General features: G+C 39.9%; 1 protein-coding gene across 2 annotated transcripts in view; it reads left to right on the top strand.

Moving 5' to 3' along the window:
• The window catches only part of LOC146380829 (sodium channel protein type 3 subunit alpha-like), a 267,758-nt gene that overhangs the window by 243,087 nt on the left and 9,887 nt on the right, over positions 1 to 14,784 (top strand). For both annotated transcript variants that reach the window (XM_084939857.1, XM_084939858.1), the window contains exons 28-31: positions 5,479 to 5,532; positions 5,923 to 6,060; positions 6,215 to 6,319; positions 10,016 to 10,286. In XM_084939857.1, coding sequence (XP_084795983.1) covers positions 5,479 to 5,532; positions 5,923 to 6,060; positions 6,215 to 6,319; positions 10,016 to 10,286 — 568 coding nt within the window. The remainder of the gene's footprint in view (positions 1 to 5,478; positions 5,533 to 5,922; positions 6,061 to 6,214; positions 6,320 to 10,015; positions 10,287 to 14,784) is intronic.

Below are 14,784 nucleotides of genomic sequence, written 5' to 3'. Positions count from 1 at the left end.
GATCACGAGGCAGAGCCGCAGATGAAAACGAAGAACAAAATTCTGTCATTGCGGCGCCTGTGTGAAGCTTTGAGGGAAACAAAGAGGTTCGAGTGAAGAAATTGAGGCACAAAGTGAAAAATCCTCTCCTTCAAAACAAATTAAAGCTGAGAGTCTCCTCCACATGCCGTAGGAGGATTGACTTTTCCGCTTCTCCCGTCCCTCTCTCTCTCTTGATCTCGTCTTTTCGTTTCATCAATTTGTCGCCTTAGCCTTAATTTTCCTCCCACACCTGTTCTTCATTGCTCTTGCTTTTGTCTTTTCCACTTGTCCACTCTCCCTGCCTCTCTTTGTCCTGTTAACGTTGCTGTCGTTCCACAGCCTTCTGTCCTCTCTGTCATTTATGAGAGCAGTTTTAAACCTCACATTGCCTACAGTAAGTGGCAGGTACACAAACTGCAATTTGAATAAGTAACAAATAAGCTGCGAATAACTGAGAGGTACTGATGGGAAAAATAATTGAAAATCTGTTGGGAGGTTATTATTAAAAAAATAATACCTCTCACGGTCAGTCACAGCCGTTAATCTTCATCTGTGTTTCCGGACATGAATTTATTTAGAGTCACATATTTTTGATTAGTTATTTCTAAAGAACAGGTTTTGTTTTTGGCAGCGTTTTCATGCACGCGCCTCACTCTGTCTGTAAACATGATCGCTGGAAAACCATTGAATGAATTCTTTTTTGTAAACATATATTTATTGAATTTTGGTTTCATAAACATCAAACACTTTAAACATCTTGAACATATGGCAGTAAGCAAGCAATAAAAACACAAGACACTCAAAAAACAAAAACTAATTTAAAAAATGTATAATTAAAAAAATAATAATAAAAATATATACAATAAAAACAGTAGAGGTTACTGTATACATTCCCAAATTTAGTTACATATTTTCATTACCCCGCTCTCCCTCCAGTTCCTCAACTTCCCCAGTCTTTAATAGCTCCAGAACAACACGTTCTCACTCCCGAGGCGTAATATTTTACGCTAGGTGACAAATCGTCACCATGTTACGCTTCTGGGCAACCAACACCTTCCTAAATGACGAGATCGGAAAAATGAGGAAACATGAGAATTGTTTGGAATCAATCCACACATGTCAGTTCATTTTCCTCTAATCGCTTTGGACAACGCTATTTCACGTTAAGTGCTGGTTAAGGTTAGGAAAAAGGTTGGGGTTAGGGCTGCAATACATGGCTGAAGCGTGTTTTACCGCGGGAGCGTCATTTGACTGTATTTCACCCATAACCTGGCACGTACCATAAGAACGTTACGTCTCGGGAGTGAGAACGGGCTGTCCAGAAACATCTTCCAAATGTATAAAAAATTCCGATGATCTTTTCCTAACCACATAGGTCAGCTTCTCAAGAACTAAACTTGATTTTACAGTCGGAGTAATTGATTTGGAGTCGAGTGTTTTAACTGATGCATGAAACGATACATTTTTAGACATAAGTTGTAAAGGCCGCCGTTTTCTTTGTATTTATTACACGGCGTGCTGCGGGGAAAAGCCTGTTCTAACGTTTGAGTCTAAGGTTTATTTTTTAGCACCTGGCGGCTCTTTTTTACCTCTCATCCGTAAATAATCTGCTCTTTCACGTGATTCAGTTTATTTTGAAAAGTCTCAACAGGATCTTGAGCTTTATTGTGAAAGGTTTATGTGGAACATAAACGAGCGGACACGCGATGGTGTTACCGTCTGTACCCATATGGAAAAGAAATAGTAAAAACTTATATGATTTACTCATGAAAGTGGCCACTTTATCATTACTTTCATATATTGTTTTAGTAAGTATCCAAAACATACAAGTTTCATTATATAATTCTTCAAGGGATCTTATATCTGTTTTCACCCTTGTATGCTTTTCATAAAAGTTTCACACAAGACAGATACAAACTTTATAAGATTTATATATATCTTTTCCATATGGGTAGTGTGGTTATATTAAATATAAGAGAAAGAGAGAACTTTAAGAAATTAATATAGCCACTACAGTGACCATCAAAACAATGAAAAAATATTGCCGTAAACAGTTTATTTTGCGACACCACGAAACAAACGACAGCGTAAAATGAAACGATAGATGTTTATCATCCGATATCATCCGATATATCGTTATATCGAACAGCCCTAACACCACGTATCATTATATGTGAGGATCAAATCACACATCAGACACATACAATGTTCCAATCAATTCTTTAAAATGTATTTACCACTAAACATTTAAACAACTGTTGCAAATTCATTGTTTAGACACAATAAATGTTTTCCACTTTTATGAGGGAAAAAAAGTCCATATTTGGAGGCTGCAGAGATTTGTGGTGGAGCAAATCATTTGGCCCACATGTCAGAGACGCACGTTTAAGTCAAATACAGCACAGATTTGATTTGATGAAATAAATATGTCTCCTAGTTCAGTTTAAGCATGAAAACCACTGAGTTAACTGTCTGCGGCTGCGTGTCACTTGCTTGTTTTCATACTTAGATAAAAAGGATGTTCTGTTGCTGTTACGCCAGCTTTTCAACAACGCTGTAAGATTTACTGCACATGTAACTAAAAGTCAAACGCAGGTACATAATGAGATATGAAATGAAAAGCCTTTATAGTTATTATATTCAGGATACAAAGAGACTGGCAGCGGCATGCCTGCCTGGAGCATTAGAGTTAGAACGACAAACTTCACATGATGATATAAAATAATTTACGATGAGTTTCTTGCACTTCATCCTTTCACTCTCTTTCCCTTTTCTGCTTTTCCATTTCTTTCTTTGCCTGTCCCTCCTTCCTGTCTCTCCATCTTCTGTTATTCAACACAACACGGACAGGGCAAAATACTGCAACTACAACTCCATTTCCCCCCTCCGTCCTTTATATCTCTCCATCACCTTCCCTGCAAACCTTCATTTTCTTCTCTCTCTCTCTGTCTTTACTTCACTCACTCCTTTTTCCTTCGTTCTCGCTCTCTGACGCCCACCACGGGAGTCCTGAGAGCCTCCAATCAATCAGCGTCTGAGAGGCTTTTATTTTTAGAGCGACTTCAGCCAAGTGGGAGAGAAATGCAGAGATGGAGGGAGGAAAAGTGCACGTAGAATTAGAAATATTAAACTTAAACAGCAGTGAAAGAGAAGGTGAAGATGGAGATAAAAGGACGGAGAGGTTGGAGTCGAGGGAAATGTGGTGGATTTCACAGAGGAGGAGGCGAAAGGACCATAAAAAAAGTTGTGGAACGGCGTGCTGCTGCTTTCACCGTCAGCCTCCCAGAACTTAAGAGTTGCCAGAGTACGGTCGCCTTGGCAACCAGTTGCTCAGCACATCTCTGTTTTTGGCTGGTCGGCGCGGCAACAGTTGGTGGGGGCAAACCTTCTATTAGCATCTGGAAATATCTCCACGCTGCAAAAAGTGATGCAGACACTTTACTGAGATTCTGAGTCCAGTGTGTTCTCTCAGTTAATCATCAATAAATAATATTATACGATATGTATGATTTTTAATGGTCTCCTGTTAAAAAGCTACCTGATTAACAGAAAAATCCTTTTCAAGTTAGCACAGCTGAAAAGTGTCACTTCACGCCATCACCTTCCCCAAAAAAATGGGTCGGCACCGCTTCCTCGTGATATCAGTGAAGGTGCTGCTTCTCATCAAAGTCACTGTGGAGATAACCCAACAGCACTCAGCACGGAGCTCCATTTACCGGTCAATCTATGTTGCTTCCTCACCTACAGTCACGAGCTCTGGGTGGTGACCAAAAGAGAGAGGTTACCGATATCAGGGCCAAAAAGGACTTCCTTCTACCTGTGGCTGGGCACTCCCTTAGACACAGGGTGAGGAGCTCAGTCATTTGAGTAGCCCCTGCTCCTCCACATCTAACGGATCCAGTTGAGGTGGTTCAGGCACCCGACTAGGATCAAAGACGGAGTGACCACTTAAAAAGATAATTTAAGATGACTGTGTTACGCAGCTGGCTGTCAGTGTTGGGATTTACTTCTGACCGGGCGTTGTTTATGACAGAGCAGCTCAGTTATGGAGACTCAGCACTGCGCTTCAAAAACCACACAAAACAACGTTCAGCAGCCACCCGTAAATGTCATCGCTGACTTTTTAACATCCTTTTACAGCGTGAACCCTTCTCACTGACAGCCCATAATAACAACAGGTGGTAACCCGTGGTGACAAGCTGATTTCAGGTCTAAATGTGACAGACAGCAGGTGCCCACTCAGACCAAAGTATCCCGTTTCCCTTCTTTCTTCGTTGTTCCCTCCATCTCACATCCTCTCTCGGCGAGGACGGAAGTCCCTAAATGGACCTGTTGATCCTTCATTGAGAAAAACACAGCATCAGCACTGCTCTCTGCTAATTTTCTGCTAAAGCAGGAGGTTTGCTTCAAGACCCTTTTTGTTCAGTTATTCTGTTGAGTGGAGGAAATGTGCACAATGTCGCCTTGGTGACGTGGGAACAGAGAAACTCACTTGACATCCCCAGAAACAGAAAAAACAGGAGCTGTGATTTTTTTTTTCTCTCTTTTCTATTGATAAGCATCTGAAAAGCAGAGAAGAGATTTTATTTAAAGCTGCAGTCTGTGCAGCTAATGGCTGCTTAAAGCAGGCAGTCCGTTTAGCACATTAGCATTGAGTGTAGCCTCGTGTAGCCTCATGTAGCCTGCAGGTGTTGCGAATTGTGATTTTACTAAACTGAAAACATGAAGTCAGTGCAAACGGCTCAACCTGAAATCCCAAATCAAAAATACAGCTGAAGTGACCAAACACCCCCGACACCCCCTTCCCTGATTTTGCACATGCACTAGCATCTGCCGCAGATTCCCACCACCCATTCCTTTTGGATCATAAAGCAAGGACAATCACTGGGTGTCTTCCCTTCACGTCAGGTTCATGTAAAGCACAGGTGTCGAACTCCAGGCCCCGGGAGCCGGTGTCCTGCAGGTTTTGATCCAAGACAGCTGATTTAAACGGCTAAATGACCTCCTCAACATGTCTTGAAGTTCTCCAGAGGCCTGCTAATGAACTAATCATTTGATTCAGGTGTGTTGACCCAGGATGAGATCTAAAACCTGCAGGACACCGGCCCTCGAGGCCTGGAGTTCGGCACCCCTGATGTAAACGAACATGTTTCAGTCTTGAGTGTTCAGCTGAGGTATTCTAGCCTCTCCCGACATCTTAAAGTCTTTCACATGCAAACATACATACATTGGGTCTGTGAGTATCAGCCTTCTGTCCTCAAAAAACTGAATAAAATTTGTACTTATGATCCTTCGATCACAAGTTTGCATGAACATGAACTGAATAATTGTCTCTTATGGAGTGGGAAAGTTGTACATCTCCCTACACTAAAGAAATCACTGGTTCTGTCTCGCTACAGTTGGTAAGGTTAAAGTGACAACAGTTAACTAATTTCTGTGATTTTGTTTGGTTTCAAGGCAACGTTCAAAGGCTGGATGGATATCATGTACGCAGCGGTGGACTCGAGAGCTGTGAGTAACGACAACATTTTGAATGTGCACGTGATTCTGAATCTTTTCACCATCTGAATAGAGTAAGATTCAAAATGAGTTCAGCATGGGACTTACGAGGACTGACTCACTTTTAGCACCTCCTCTGGACATTAGAGGAACTGCAAGTTTCGCCACTTCAGCGTCAGCTTTAGTTTTCTTCTGTGGATGTTGGCGCTCGATTAGGACTGGAAACAAAAAAGGGTCAAATTAAAGTTCAATAAAAAAAAAATTTAAACAGATTGATATGATGTTGTGTTAATAACTGATAATGTCTTTAAAATGTCAGATGTGAACAGGATTAAAGGTGGAACAAACATTGAATACAGTCAAACTGAAAGTCAGAAACAGATCCGTGTGTTCCCTGAACAGGTGGAGGAGCAGCCTATCAAGGAGATCAATCTGTACATGTACCTGTACTTTGTCATCTTCATCATCTTCGGCTCCTTCTTCACCCTCAACCTGTTCATCGGTGTCATCATCGACAACTTCAACCAGCAGAAGAGAAAGATAAGTACCACGGCTGACACCAGCGTCACACATGTGAAGCAAATGGCACAGGAAACGCACGTTTACTTTCTACAGCAAATGCTGACTTTGTAAGAACATTAGATGGCAACCTTAAGTCTTATAAAATAACATCGATGTTGCTTGGTTTGTTTACTTAGGAGGACAGGACATCTTCATGACCGAGGAGCAGAAGAAGTATTACAACGCCATGAAGAAACTCGGCTCCAAAAAACCTCAGAAGCCCATTCCCAGACCGATGGTACCGACACACAGCACGTCCACCTTAAAAACACTGATTCAGTTCCACATGATACGTCTAGAAATGGTTTCATTGGTATTGTTTCTATTCAAACAGATTTTGAACACTCAGTTTTAATTAACAGTTTATTAAGTATGTTAAAGTTAACTTTGTAAGGACAGAAGCGTTTTTTTATTATCAAGTCGAAGCTGAATGGAGGAAACTACCTTTAAATATGTATGTAATCATTCCAATGATGATCTAAAATTAATTTTGGCCACTTCTGCTTTTTTATTTTTCAATTAATATTTGGCTGCAAACACAATAGTTAGGTTAGTTATTAGATTTCACTTTTCCTCTGTACACCACCACAGTGGATTCTTTCAGCTTTAATTTGAGGGGTTTAACAAAAGTGTTGCTTTAACTGTTTAGGAATTACAGACATTTTCACACACAGTCTGAATTAACTGGATAATTGACTGACCAGCAGTCCTGTGGCCAGTGAAGTATCAAAGCGCTAAGTTTGTATTTTATAGCTTTTCGCTTTAAATTTAAATATCAGGCCGTGAAAGATGTCGATGGAAGTGAGCGACGCCATCGTTAGGCTGGAAAGACAAAGCAAGACGAGTCAAACTTTTAAGAGTGGCTCAACAAACAGTCTTAAAAATGACGAATGCACTGACCAGCTCAGCAGTGCCAAAATGCCCTAAAGGACAAGAGAAGTGGATGATCACAGAATTCTTTCCTTAGTTAAAAAAAACAATTTGACAACATCTAACCGAATCACGAAAACGCTAAAGAACGTACGAGAGCCACTATCAAAGTCTTCAACAAACAAACAAACATAACAAAAGGTGCAAACCACTGGTTACACTCAGCAAGGTCTGATTAGGCTTCGACAGAAAACATCTGAAAGAGACAAGAAAGAAAGAAAAAAAACCTAAAGACCGAAGATGAATTTGTCCCAGAATGATGGGAAGAGAAAAAACGGCAAAAAGTAACCCAACAGTTTCTCAAGATAAGAGAAATTGGGGAGAAATCAGAAATGGGAACTTCTTAAATGGCAAAGTCAGTCTCCTGATCTCAACTCGAGACAATGTTTGCCCAGTTAAGACCCACAAAGACCCACAGCTTCTGGTGATGGTCACAGTTTCTAGACTTCAGGCTGTCATTAAATGCAAAGGAGTTTCATCCAAGTATTAAAAAAATGAAATCTGAACTTGGATCACATCATAGTGATCCAAGTTCAGATTTCATTTTTTTAAGAGTTTTTTTAAGCAAAATTAGAAAAATTGTGCCACTGTGCAAACAACATATGAACCCAACTGTTCAATAGATTAGAGATTACGTCCTGTGAACATCTGAAACGCGCAGGAAGCGTTGTTGACAGATGTAGCTGTAGTAAGACATGTATGTCATCTTCAGTTTATCGACTGGCCTTCAGAGGAATGTGTTACTTACCAGCATATCAGAAAACAGAGCAGCCTCTCACTGAAGAATCTGTTTACTTAAAAAGATCTGGATCATTAATATGAGTGTACTTCACAGTGACGCACAACATGCCCTTTATACCTGATAAGAGATGTTATGATATACACCTATAGTATGTATGTACCTCAAAATTCACCTGAAGATCAGCTTCTACTGCTCCAAGAATTTAGACGAGCCTTTCTAGGAAACTGATAGTTTATGAGCCTTTTATTTTCAGTTAACTGCTACGTTAGTGGGTGCATAATAAATGTAGCCACAACCACACTTTCCATTTCAAGTAATCAGTACCAAACTATGCAGTAATTATGTTTGTATTATACATCTAACCGCTTACATTTCTAGGAAAAGAAAGAATTTTTGTGGAAATTTGTGTGGAAATTGAACAACATAAAATCAAGTGTTTTTGTCAAGGTTTTCTTTTTAATCACTAATCATTAGCTAAACTATGGCCGGGGCTCAGCAGCTGTTGATGTTGAGTTTAAAACGCAATCTAAAAACTTCTATTTTGTAAACTTCTAATTAATTTTAACTAAGATTCACCCAGGGAGGAACATTCAAGTTTAAAAACATTTTCTTCTGACATATTTATAAAATTCATATAGTGGAGTTTCTTGTAACTTGCCTGAGAAGCATAAAGATAAAAATATAAAACTATGCAGTGAGCTAATATATCTAATGTCTGCCTGACAGTTATCTGTCAGCAGGATGGCCATCCGGGCAGTCTTGATGTTTATCCTGCACAAAGGTCATCATTGCTCACATTACAGCAGAACTGCATGAATCCTGCTGCTGTGTCACGCTCCAGCTGTTTACTAACATCAAAGTAAAGAAGGCGACGGATGACAAATTCTCCACGTTCTCACGCCCCAACCATGCACACGTACAGAGATTCCTTCAGTCCTTTACTTATGTAGAAATGTAAGTGTAGAAAGGTGTTAGACTCCTTATTGGTGCATGTAAACACAATAAGAACAATAAGTCAAGTTTAGGAGTTGTTTCAAAAACATACATGATACACATAAGCACAAATATGGGCGTCCCCCTGAGTATATGTCTGAGCTGGGACACTTTTAAATCTCAGGCTGTTTTATTTACATCAGCTGAGCAGCAGCTGTCAGCAGTCCCAAGAACCACGCTCTGAGACACTTGAACTCTCCGCCTCCAGATCGGGTCATCGACCCTCTCCAACAGTCTTCAGATCTAAAAACACACCTCGTCTGAAGGTCTTTTTCAGTCCAGGTTCAGCTTACAGGAGCGTCTCAGCATCATTAATCAGCCCGCAGGTTCCATGTCCTCTCAGAGTTCATTATTCTTCTTAAAACTGAATAATTAAATGGTCGCTTTCCTGTTATAGCAGCAAGAAAAGCATCTAATAACAGAATAATATGATAACTTGTTAAAGCAGAATAACTCAATATAATCTCAGAATACAATAGACAGAATAGAATCACCAAAGTAGAATTACTCAATTAGAAAAGAGATTCTCGTGAAGTCGTTAGAGTTAAATCTCTCTATAAGGGAGAGAACAAAGTATCTAGTAAAGAATAAGAAAATCAAATGGAAATAAAATATTAACTTAACAAGTACAACAAACCTGCAAAAAAGACAAACGCGGCAGTATAAGATGAAAATAAGATGTGCTTTTTGCTGTTACATTTAGCATCATTTGCAGTAAATTACCTGCGACAAGCCTTCGGACCTCATGTTCACCTCACTGGCACACACTCTCTCTGACTGAGTCACCATGCCAGACTGGTTGTCATGTTGAGAGGATGGCGATTAATTGCAAACCTTCGCCGAGTCAGGTTGCCTCTCTCTTCTGCAACCTCTCAGAACTCTAAACTTTTGGGCAACCAAAAAGTGAATACAATCCCTCTCCAGCTACCAGTTTTTCCTGCTTTAGTGTGACTGAAGGCTAAGGTGTCCCTTGCATGAACATCTGTCACAACCCTGTGCAGGATATTAAAGAAGCTCGGCGCATGAAAGTGCCAGATTAAAGTTAAAGTCTCAAATTAGAGAACAGATTATTCTCGTCTGGACAGAAAGTTGTTGAATTAAGTGGCAAAAAATTCTGCATCTGCATCTGCCATCTCCCATAAATGTCTGCTGTACAGCACTTTGATTGGCGTCTTTAATGACTGGCTTATAAACAACCTGACGTGGCTTAGCAAAGACAGAAACACTAAATGGGGGTTTATCGGCTAACCGAACCTTCTTGCTTCTTAGAACGCTCTGCAGGGCTTCTTCTTCGACCTGGTTGGGAAGCAAGCGTTCGACATCATCATCATGGTGCTGATCCTCTTCAACATGATCACCATGATGGTGGAGACGGACGAGCAGCCGCCTCAGATGGAGAAGATCCTGAACAACATCAACCTGGCCTTCATCATCATCTTCACTGCCGAGTGCCTGATCAAGATCATGGCGCTGCGTTGCTACTTCTTCACCGTTGGCTGGAACATCTTCGACTTCGTGGTGGTCATTCTCTCCATCGTGGGTGAGTTCGGCTTCAAAAAGATTTTGAGCCAGATTTACTAAACGGGGTAAAAAGCAGATGGTCCCCTAAGCACAGGCACACTCAGTTCATTTTAATAACAGAAAGAAAAAAAGAGCAGTGTCTTGTAAGTGCAGAGTATTTCAAACACAGACACAGACATAAATCAAAGTATAAACCAAAGCTTCCTAGAAAGTTGTACATTGTGTTGATCTATAGAAAAACAATAATTGCAGTTCCAATAATGGCCTCTTGAGGCAGGCTTTATTTTATGAAAATGCCCAGATTCACAGCATTAAAAAGTAAGTTAACAGCATGGTAAAAAACAAAACAAAACATGGTTTTGGTCTCTATGGACAGTTTCCACCAACTTTACAGCAGGTGATTTTTGTGTGTTTATATATTGGTAAGGTTTAAAGATAAGGATCTCCAACTGGAGCAAAATAAAGACAACTTTATTTTAAATGAGGTGCAGCAGAAGGACTATGGAAGCCCGTTTCTGCCACTAAAAAAAAAAAAGGATCCATAACTCAAAATTTCGAGTTATTTTCTCGAAATTCCGAGTTATTTTCTCGAAATTTCGAGTTACTTTCTCGAAATTTCGACATATTAACTCGAAATTTCGATTTATTAACTCAAAATTTTGAGAAAAGCAACTCGAAATTTCGAGTTAGCGCTGCCAATCAGTAATCTACGTGAATGACGTCATTTCCTTGTTACCCGGAAGCTGAAGCCCTCAGCTACAAATGCTACAGCTAAGCTACCGGTATTACATCCAGTCGTGAATGCACAGATTGCTGAGTGTTTTCAGCCTGGCTTCACAAATGATGAAATCCCTGTGTTATTAGCTGAATCACATGGTGTTACTATCAGCAAACGTACTCGCGAAAGCGCCAATTTGTTGGGATCCGTTTTTGAGTGCGCGTTCCTCTGCGCCATATGCTTCCGGGTAACAAGAAAGCGACCTCATTCACGTATATTTTTGATTGGCAGAGCTAACTCTAAATTTTGAGTTATATTTCTCGAAATTTCGAGTTACTTTTCTCGAAATTTCGAGTTAATAAGTCGAAATTTCGAGAAAATAACTCGAAATTTCGAGTTATGGATACTAGCTTTTTTGTTTTTATTTAGTGGCGGAAACGGGCTTCCATAGAAGGACTGATGTGCAAAGTTTCCTCTAAAATAAAGTGACTAAAATCTGTCACATTTTTGACGAATCAACTTCTAAGATTTTTTTTCTAAGAAATTTTGAATTAAGGAGACATTTCACTTACCTCTGACATTGCTCAACAAAGAGCTGCTCATTCATCGTAGCCAAACCATGCTGCTCTTACTAGAAAATGTCTTTTGCTCACAATTAAACACCTGCTAACTTTAAGGAAATAGTTTCTAGGAAACTAAAATGTTTTCTTAAGGTTTTTTTATATAACTGCTGGTGATTAAACTACAATACTGAAACTGTGAGGCAGTATTTCAAAGTTCTTCTTTTGTTCTAAACTTAGTTTAAAATCATTTTGACCAAAATACAAGCTGAAAGGAAAGATTAAACATATCATCTTGCTTTCCCTCATTATCAGACATGACATGTGTCAAACTTATATACTGCTGTTTCACATAACTTACAGCTGACATAAGGCTTTATGTGTGTGTGGAGCTCATGATACACCGCATGTGTACACATGTGTGTCAGCCATCAGCTGTGGCAGCAGAAAACAATGGGACGTCTGCCTGACAGTTATCTGTCACCAAAGTGACCATGTGGTTGGCCTTTATGTTTAACCTGCACCAAGGTCTTGTGCGGTCATGTTACAATTACACACACACACACACACAATAACACACATGACAGGCAGTCTGCAGGGACAGCACAGAGTATCCCAAGCAGTTAATTCAGCTATCAGTGTTCATACGTCGCATGCGCTGCTGCTCCTGTTCGCCTGACAAGATTGGGTGCATGTGTGTAATTAAGTGTGTGTCTGTGTGTGTGTTAGTGGGCACGCTGAGGCGAGGCTGCATGGGGGAGGTGAAGGTAACAGCAGCAATCGGAGCTGCCACAGGGCGGTCCCTGGAGACAAATCAAACATGATTGACCTGTTACATCAGCTGTTCTGCGTCTGTGTGTGTGAGAGAGAGATGTTAGGATGGAGGGCATAAGCTGAGTTGATGTACGATGTGATGGTGATTCCCTCTCGACTCCCTCCACTCCTTCCTTCCATCACCTATAACTTACACAGGGAGGTGAATGAAAGAAAACAGTATTTGTGTGTGTGTGTGTGTGTGTGTGTGTGTGTGTGTGTGTGTGTGTGTGTGTGTGTGGTGTCACTCTCGGATAACAAGGAAAAGACGGATGAAATACAGCGTTTGACTTGCTGTTAGTGGGAAAAGACGCCTCAGCTCTCCAGATCCAATTAGTCAAGTTGTAATCACAGCAGACCTGCCACATAAACACTGAGAGAGCCAAACTGAGAGCTTTTAGATGATGTAACTCACAGGAATGCCAACACATTAAAGAAAATTCAATAGTCTGGAGGAAATCAATTCTTAGTTTGGTGCATCAGAAAACAGTTCCTTTTCAAGTATCACTGCTTTTTATTAACCCTTTAAAGCCGGTGGGAGCGGACACGCTCCATTTTGCATAACTATTTTTAAATCCCGGTAGCACTGCAGCCACGTAAGCTAGCGCAATAATTTTTTTTGCATATGAAACCGGAGGAGTTGTACTTACATCTTATGCCATCAGCTTGTCCTCGGTCACAGTTTCCTTCCACATATAGCTTTGCAAAAACTGCATAAAAAGCACTTGCAGCAACAAAAACATAATATTCCAGAAACACGCTTTGCCGATCCGATCAGCTGTTTGTAACACTTCCTACGTCCATCAGCGCGAACTATCGCATGTCCGGCATGACCTGCCCGAAACTGGAAGTGACGTCATTTTGCGGAAATGTAGTTTTTTACCATCGTGGCCTTATGAGCCTATACTTGTGTTTTTAAAAGTTATTTTTGACTTTATGACTTTCTGTGTCGTTTCTGGGATGCTGAGGACTCATATTGCACTGCTGGAAATATTTTTATTTTGATGCACATGCTGTTATTTTGCAAATTTGCACTATAATATATTTTTTCGTTTTTCCTGCAGTATATGAAAATTGGTGTATCTCAAAAATAAAACTATGAAGACACTTAAAATAAATTTCCTTTGGTGGGAAACTAGTTTGTGCAACTTTTTTGTATTTACAGTTTTGAGGGATAAGCCTCTTAAATTTCTCTAACTAGAAATATATGTTAAAAAATCAAAAACGATTTTAAATTTTTTTGTAGTTTATTGCACTTTTTTGCAATTTATGTAATTACTATGCACTTAATGCGGATATATTATTAAAATTTGGGCTATAATGGTTGTATTGATGTATAGCAACTTGAAATGCTCCAAAAAATGGCTCCACAGCATGTAAAAATATACTATAAGCTCTGGCGGACTTGGTTCTATGGTAGGTCTTAAAGGGTTAATTGTTATATTTAAGCCAAAATTATCTAAATGTGGCACTGCAGGTAGAACCAGTGACTAATAACTAAGACCATGTGATAGATGGAATGACCACTTTTAAAATTATAGTGTATAAACGATGGGCATACCCATCTAATGTCAAAGACTGGATGATGATCACTCCACTTTATGGACATCTCTTTGGAGCCAGAAGTGACCATATTAGGCCCCAGTCATGTATGGTTAAGGACTGGCCAATGACTCCATGGTAACCACTGGTCACTAAGGAAAAATATGTGTTCCCCAACGAGCTGGCTGCAGGAAATGTCTCACCAAGTGACATTGGTCACAAACATATATATGATATATATTCAGCATTAGTTGCTGGTTGGTTGGTAAGTAATAGGACAGGGCGATATGACACAAAATTCATATCTTGATATTTTTTAGCTTGATGGCGATATACGATATATATCTCGATATTTTTTTAAAGCCATGAAGTAAGAACAAAAAGAGAGCTCTTAGTCAAAGCTGTGTCCCAGATGTCACACAGGCACTTTTATTAACATACAGCGTACATGTACATGAAGAAATTACTCAAAAATAAATTATCAGCATTTATTAAATAATAATGCTCCATAAATAAAAGAAAACAATGTTGTTTTAGTGCATAACAAAAAGCTCACAATTGTGCAGTCAAAATGTAAACTAACAGACCCTGAGCATAATAACAAAGACAGACAGATTTCACAGCTGCTCTTTTTCCAAGTTCTACTGCGTGACTGACAGCCTTGAATTTGAAATGCGCTTCGTAACCATGTCTTTTAACAGGTGCCATTTATGGTCCTTATACACACACGATATGGTAATATTACGTTGAAGCACAGTACGTATCACTCCGTGAGGCTCCAGACTACAGTAGCTGTTATGCTCCAACAATCCATCAAGCGTAGCTTACCAAAGTTGTACCAAAACTTTTTTTGACAGATTGCTGAGCGCTGTGTACCACATAAA

This window comes from Perissodus microlepis, chromosome 9, assembly GCF_051167445.1.
Source record: "Perissodus microlepis isolate ML-2025 ecotype Zambia chromosome 9, ASM5116744v1, whole genome shotgun sequence".
In the NCBI taxonomy this organism is placed as follows: Eukaryota; Metazoa; Chordata; class Actinopteri; order Cichliformes; family Cichlidae; genus Perissodus; species Perissodus microlepis.
This window is presented reverse-complemented; position numbering and strand designations above follow the sequence as displayed.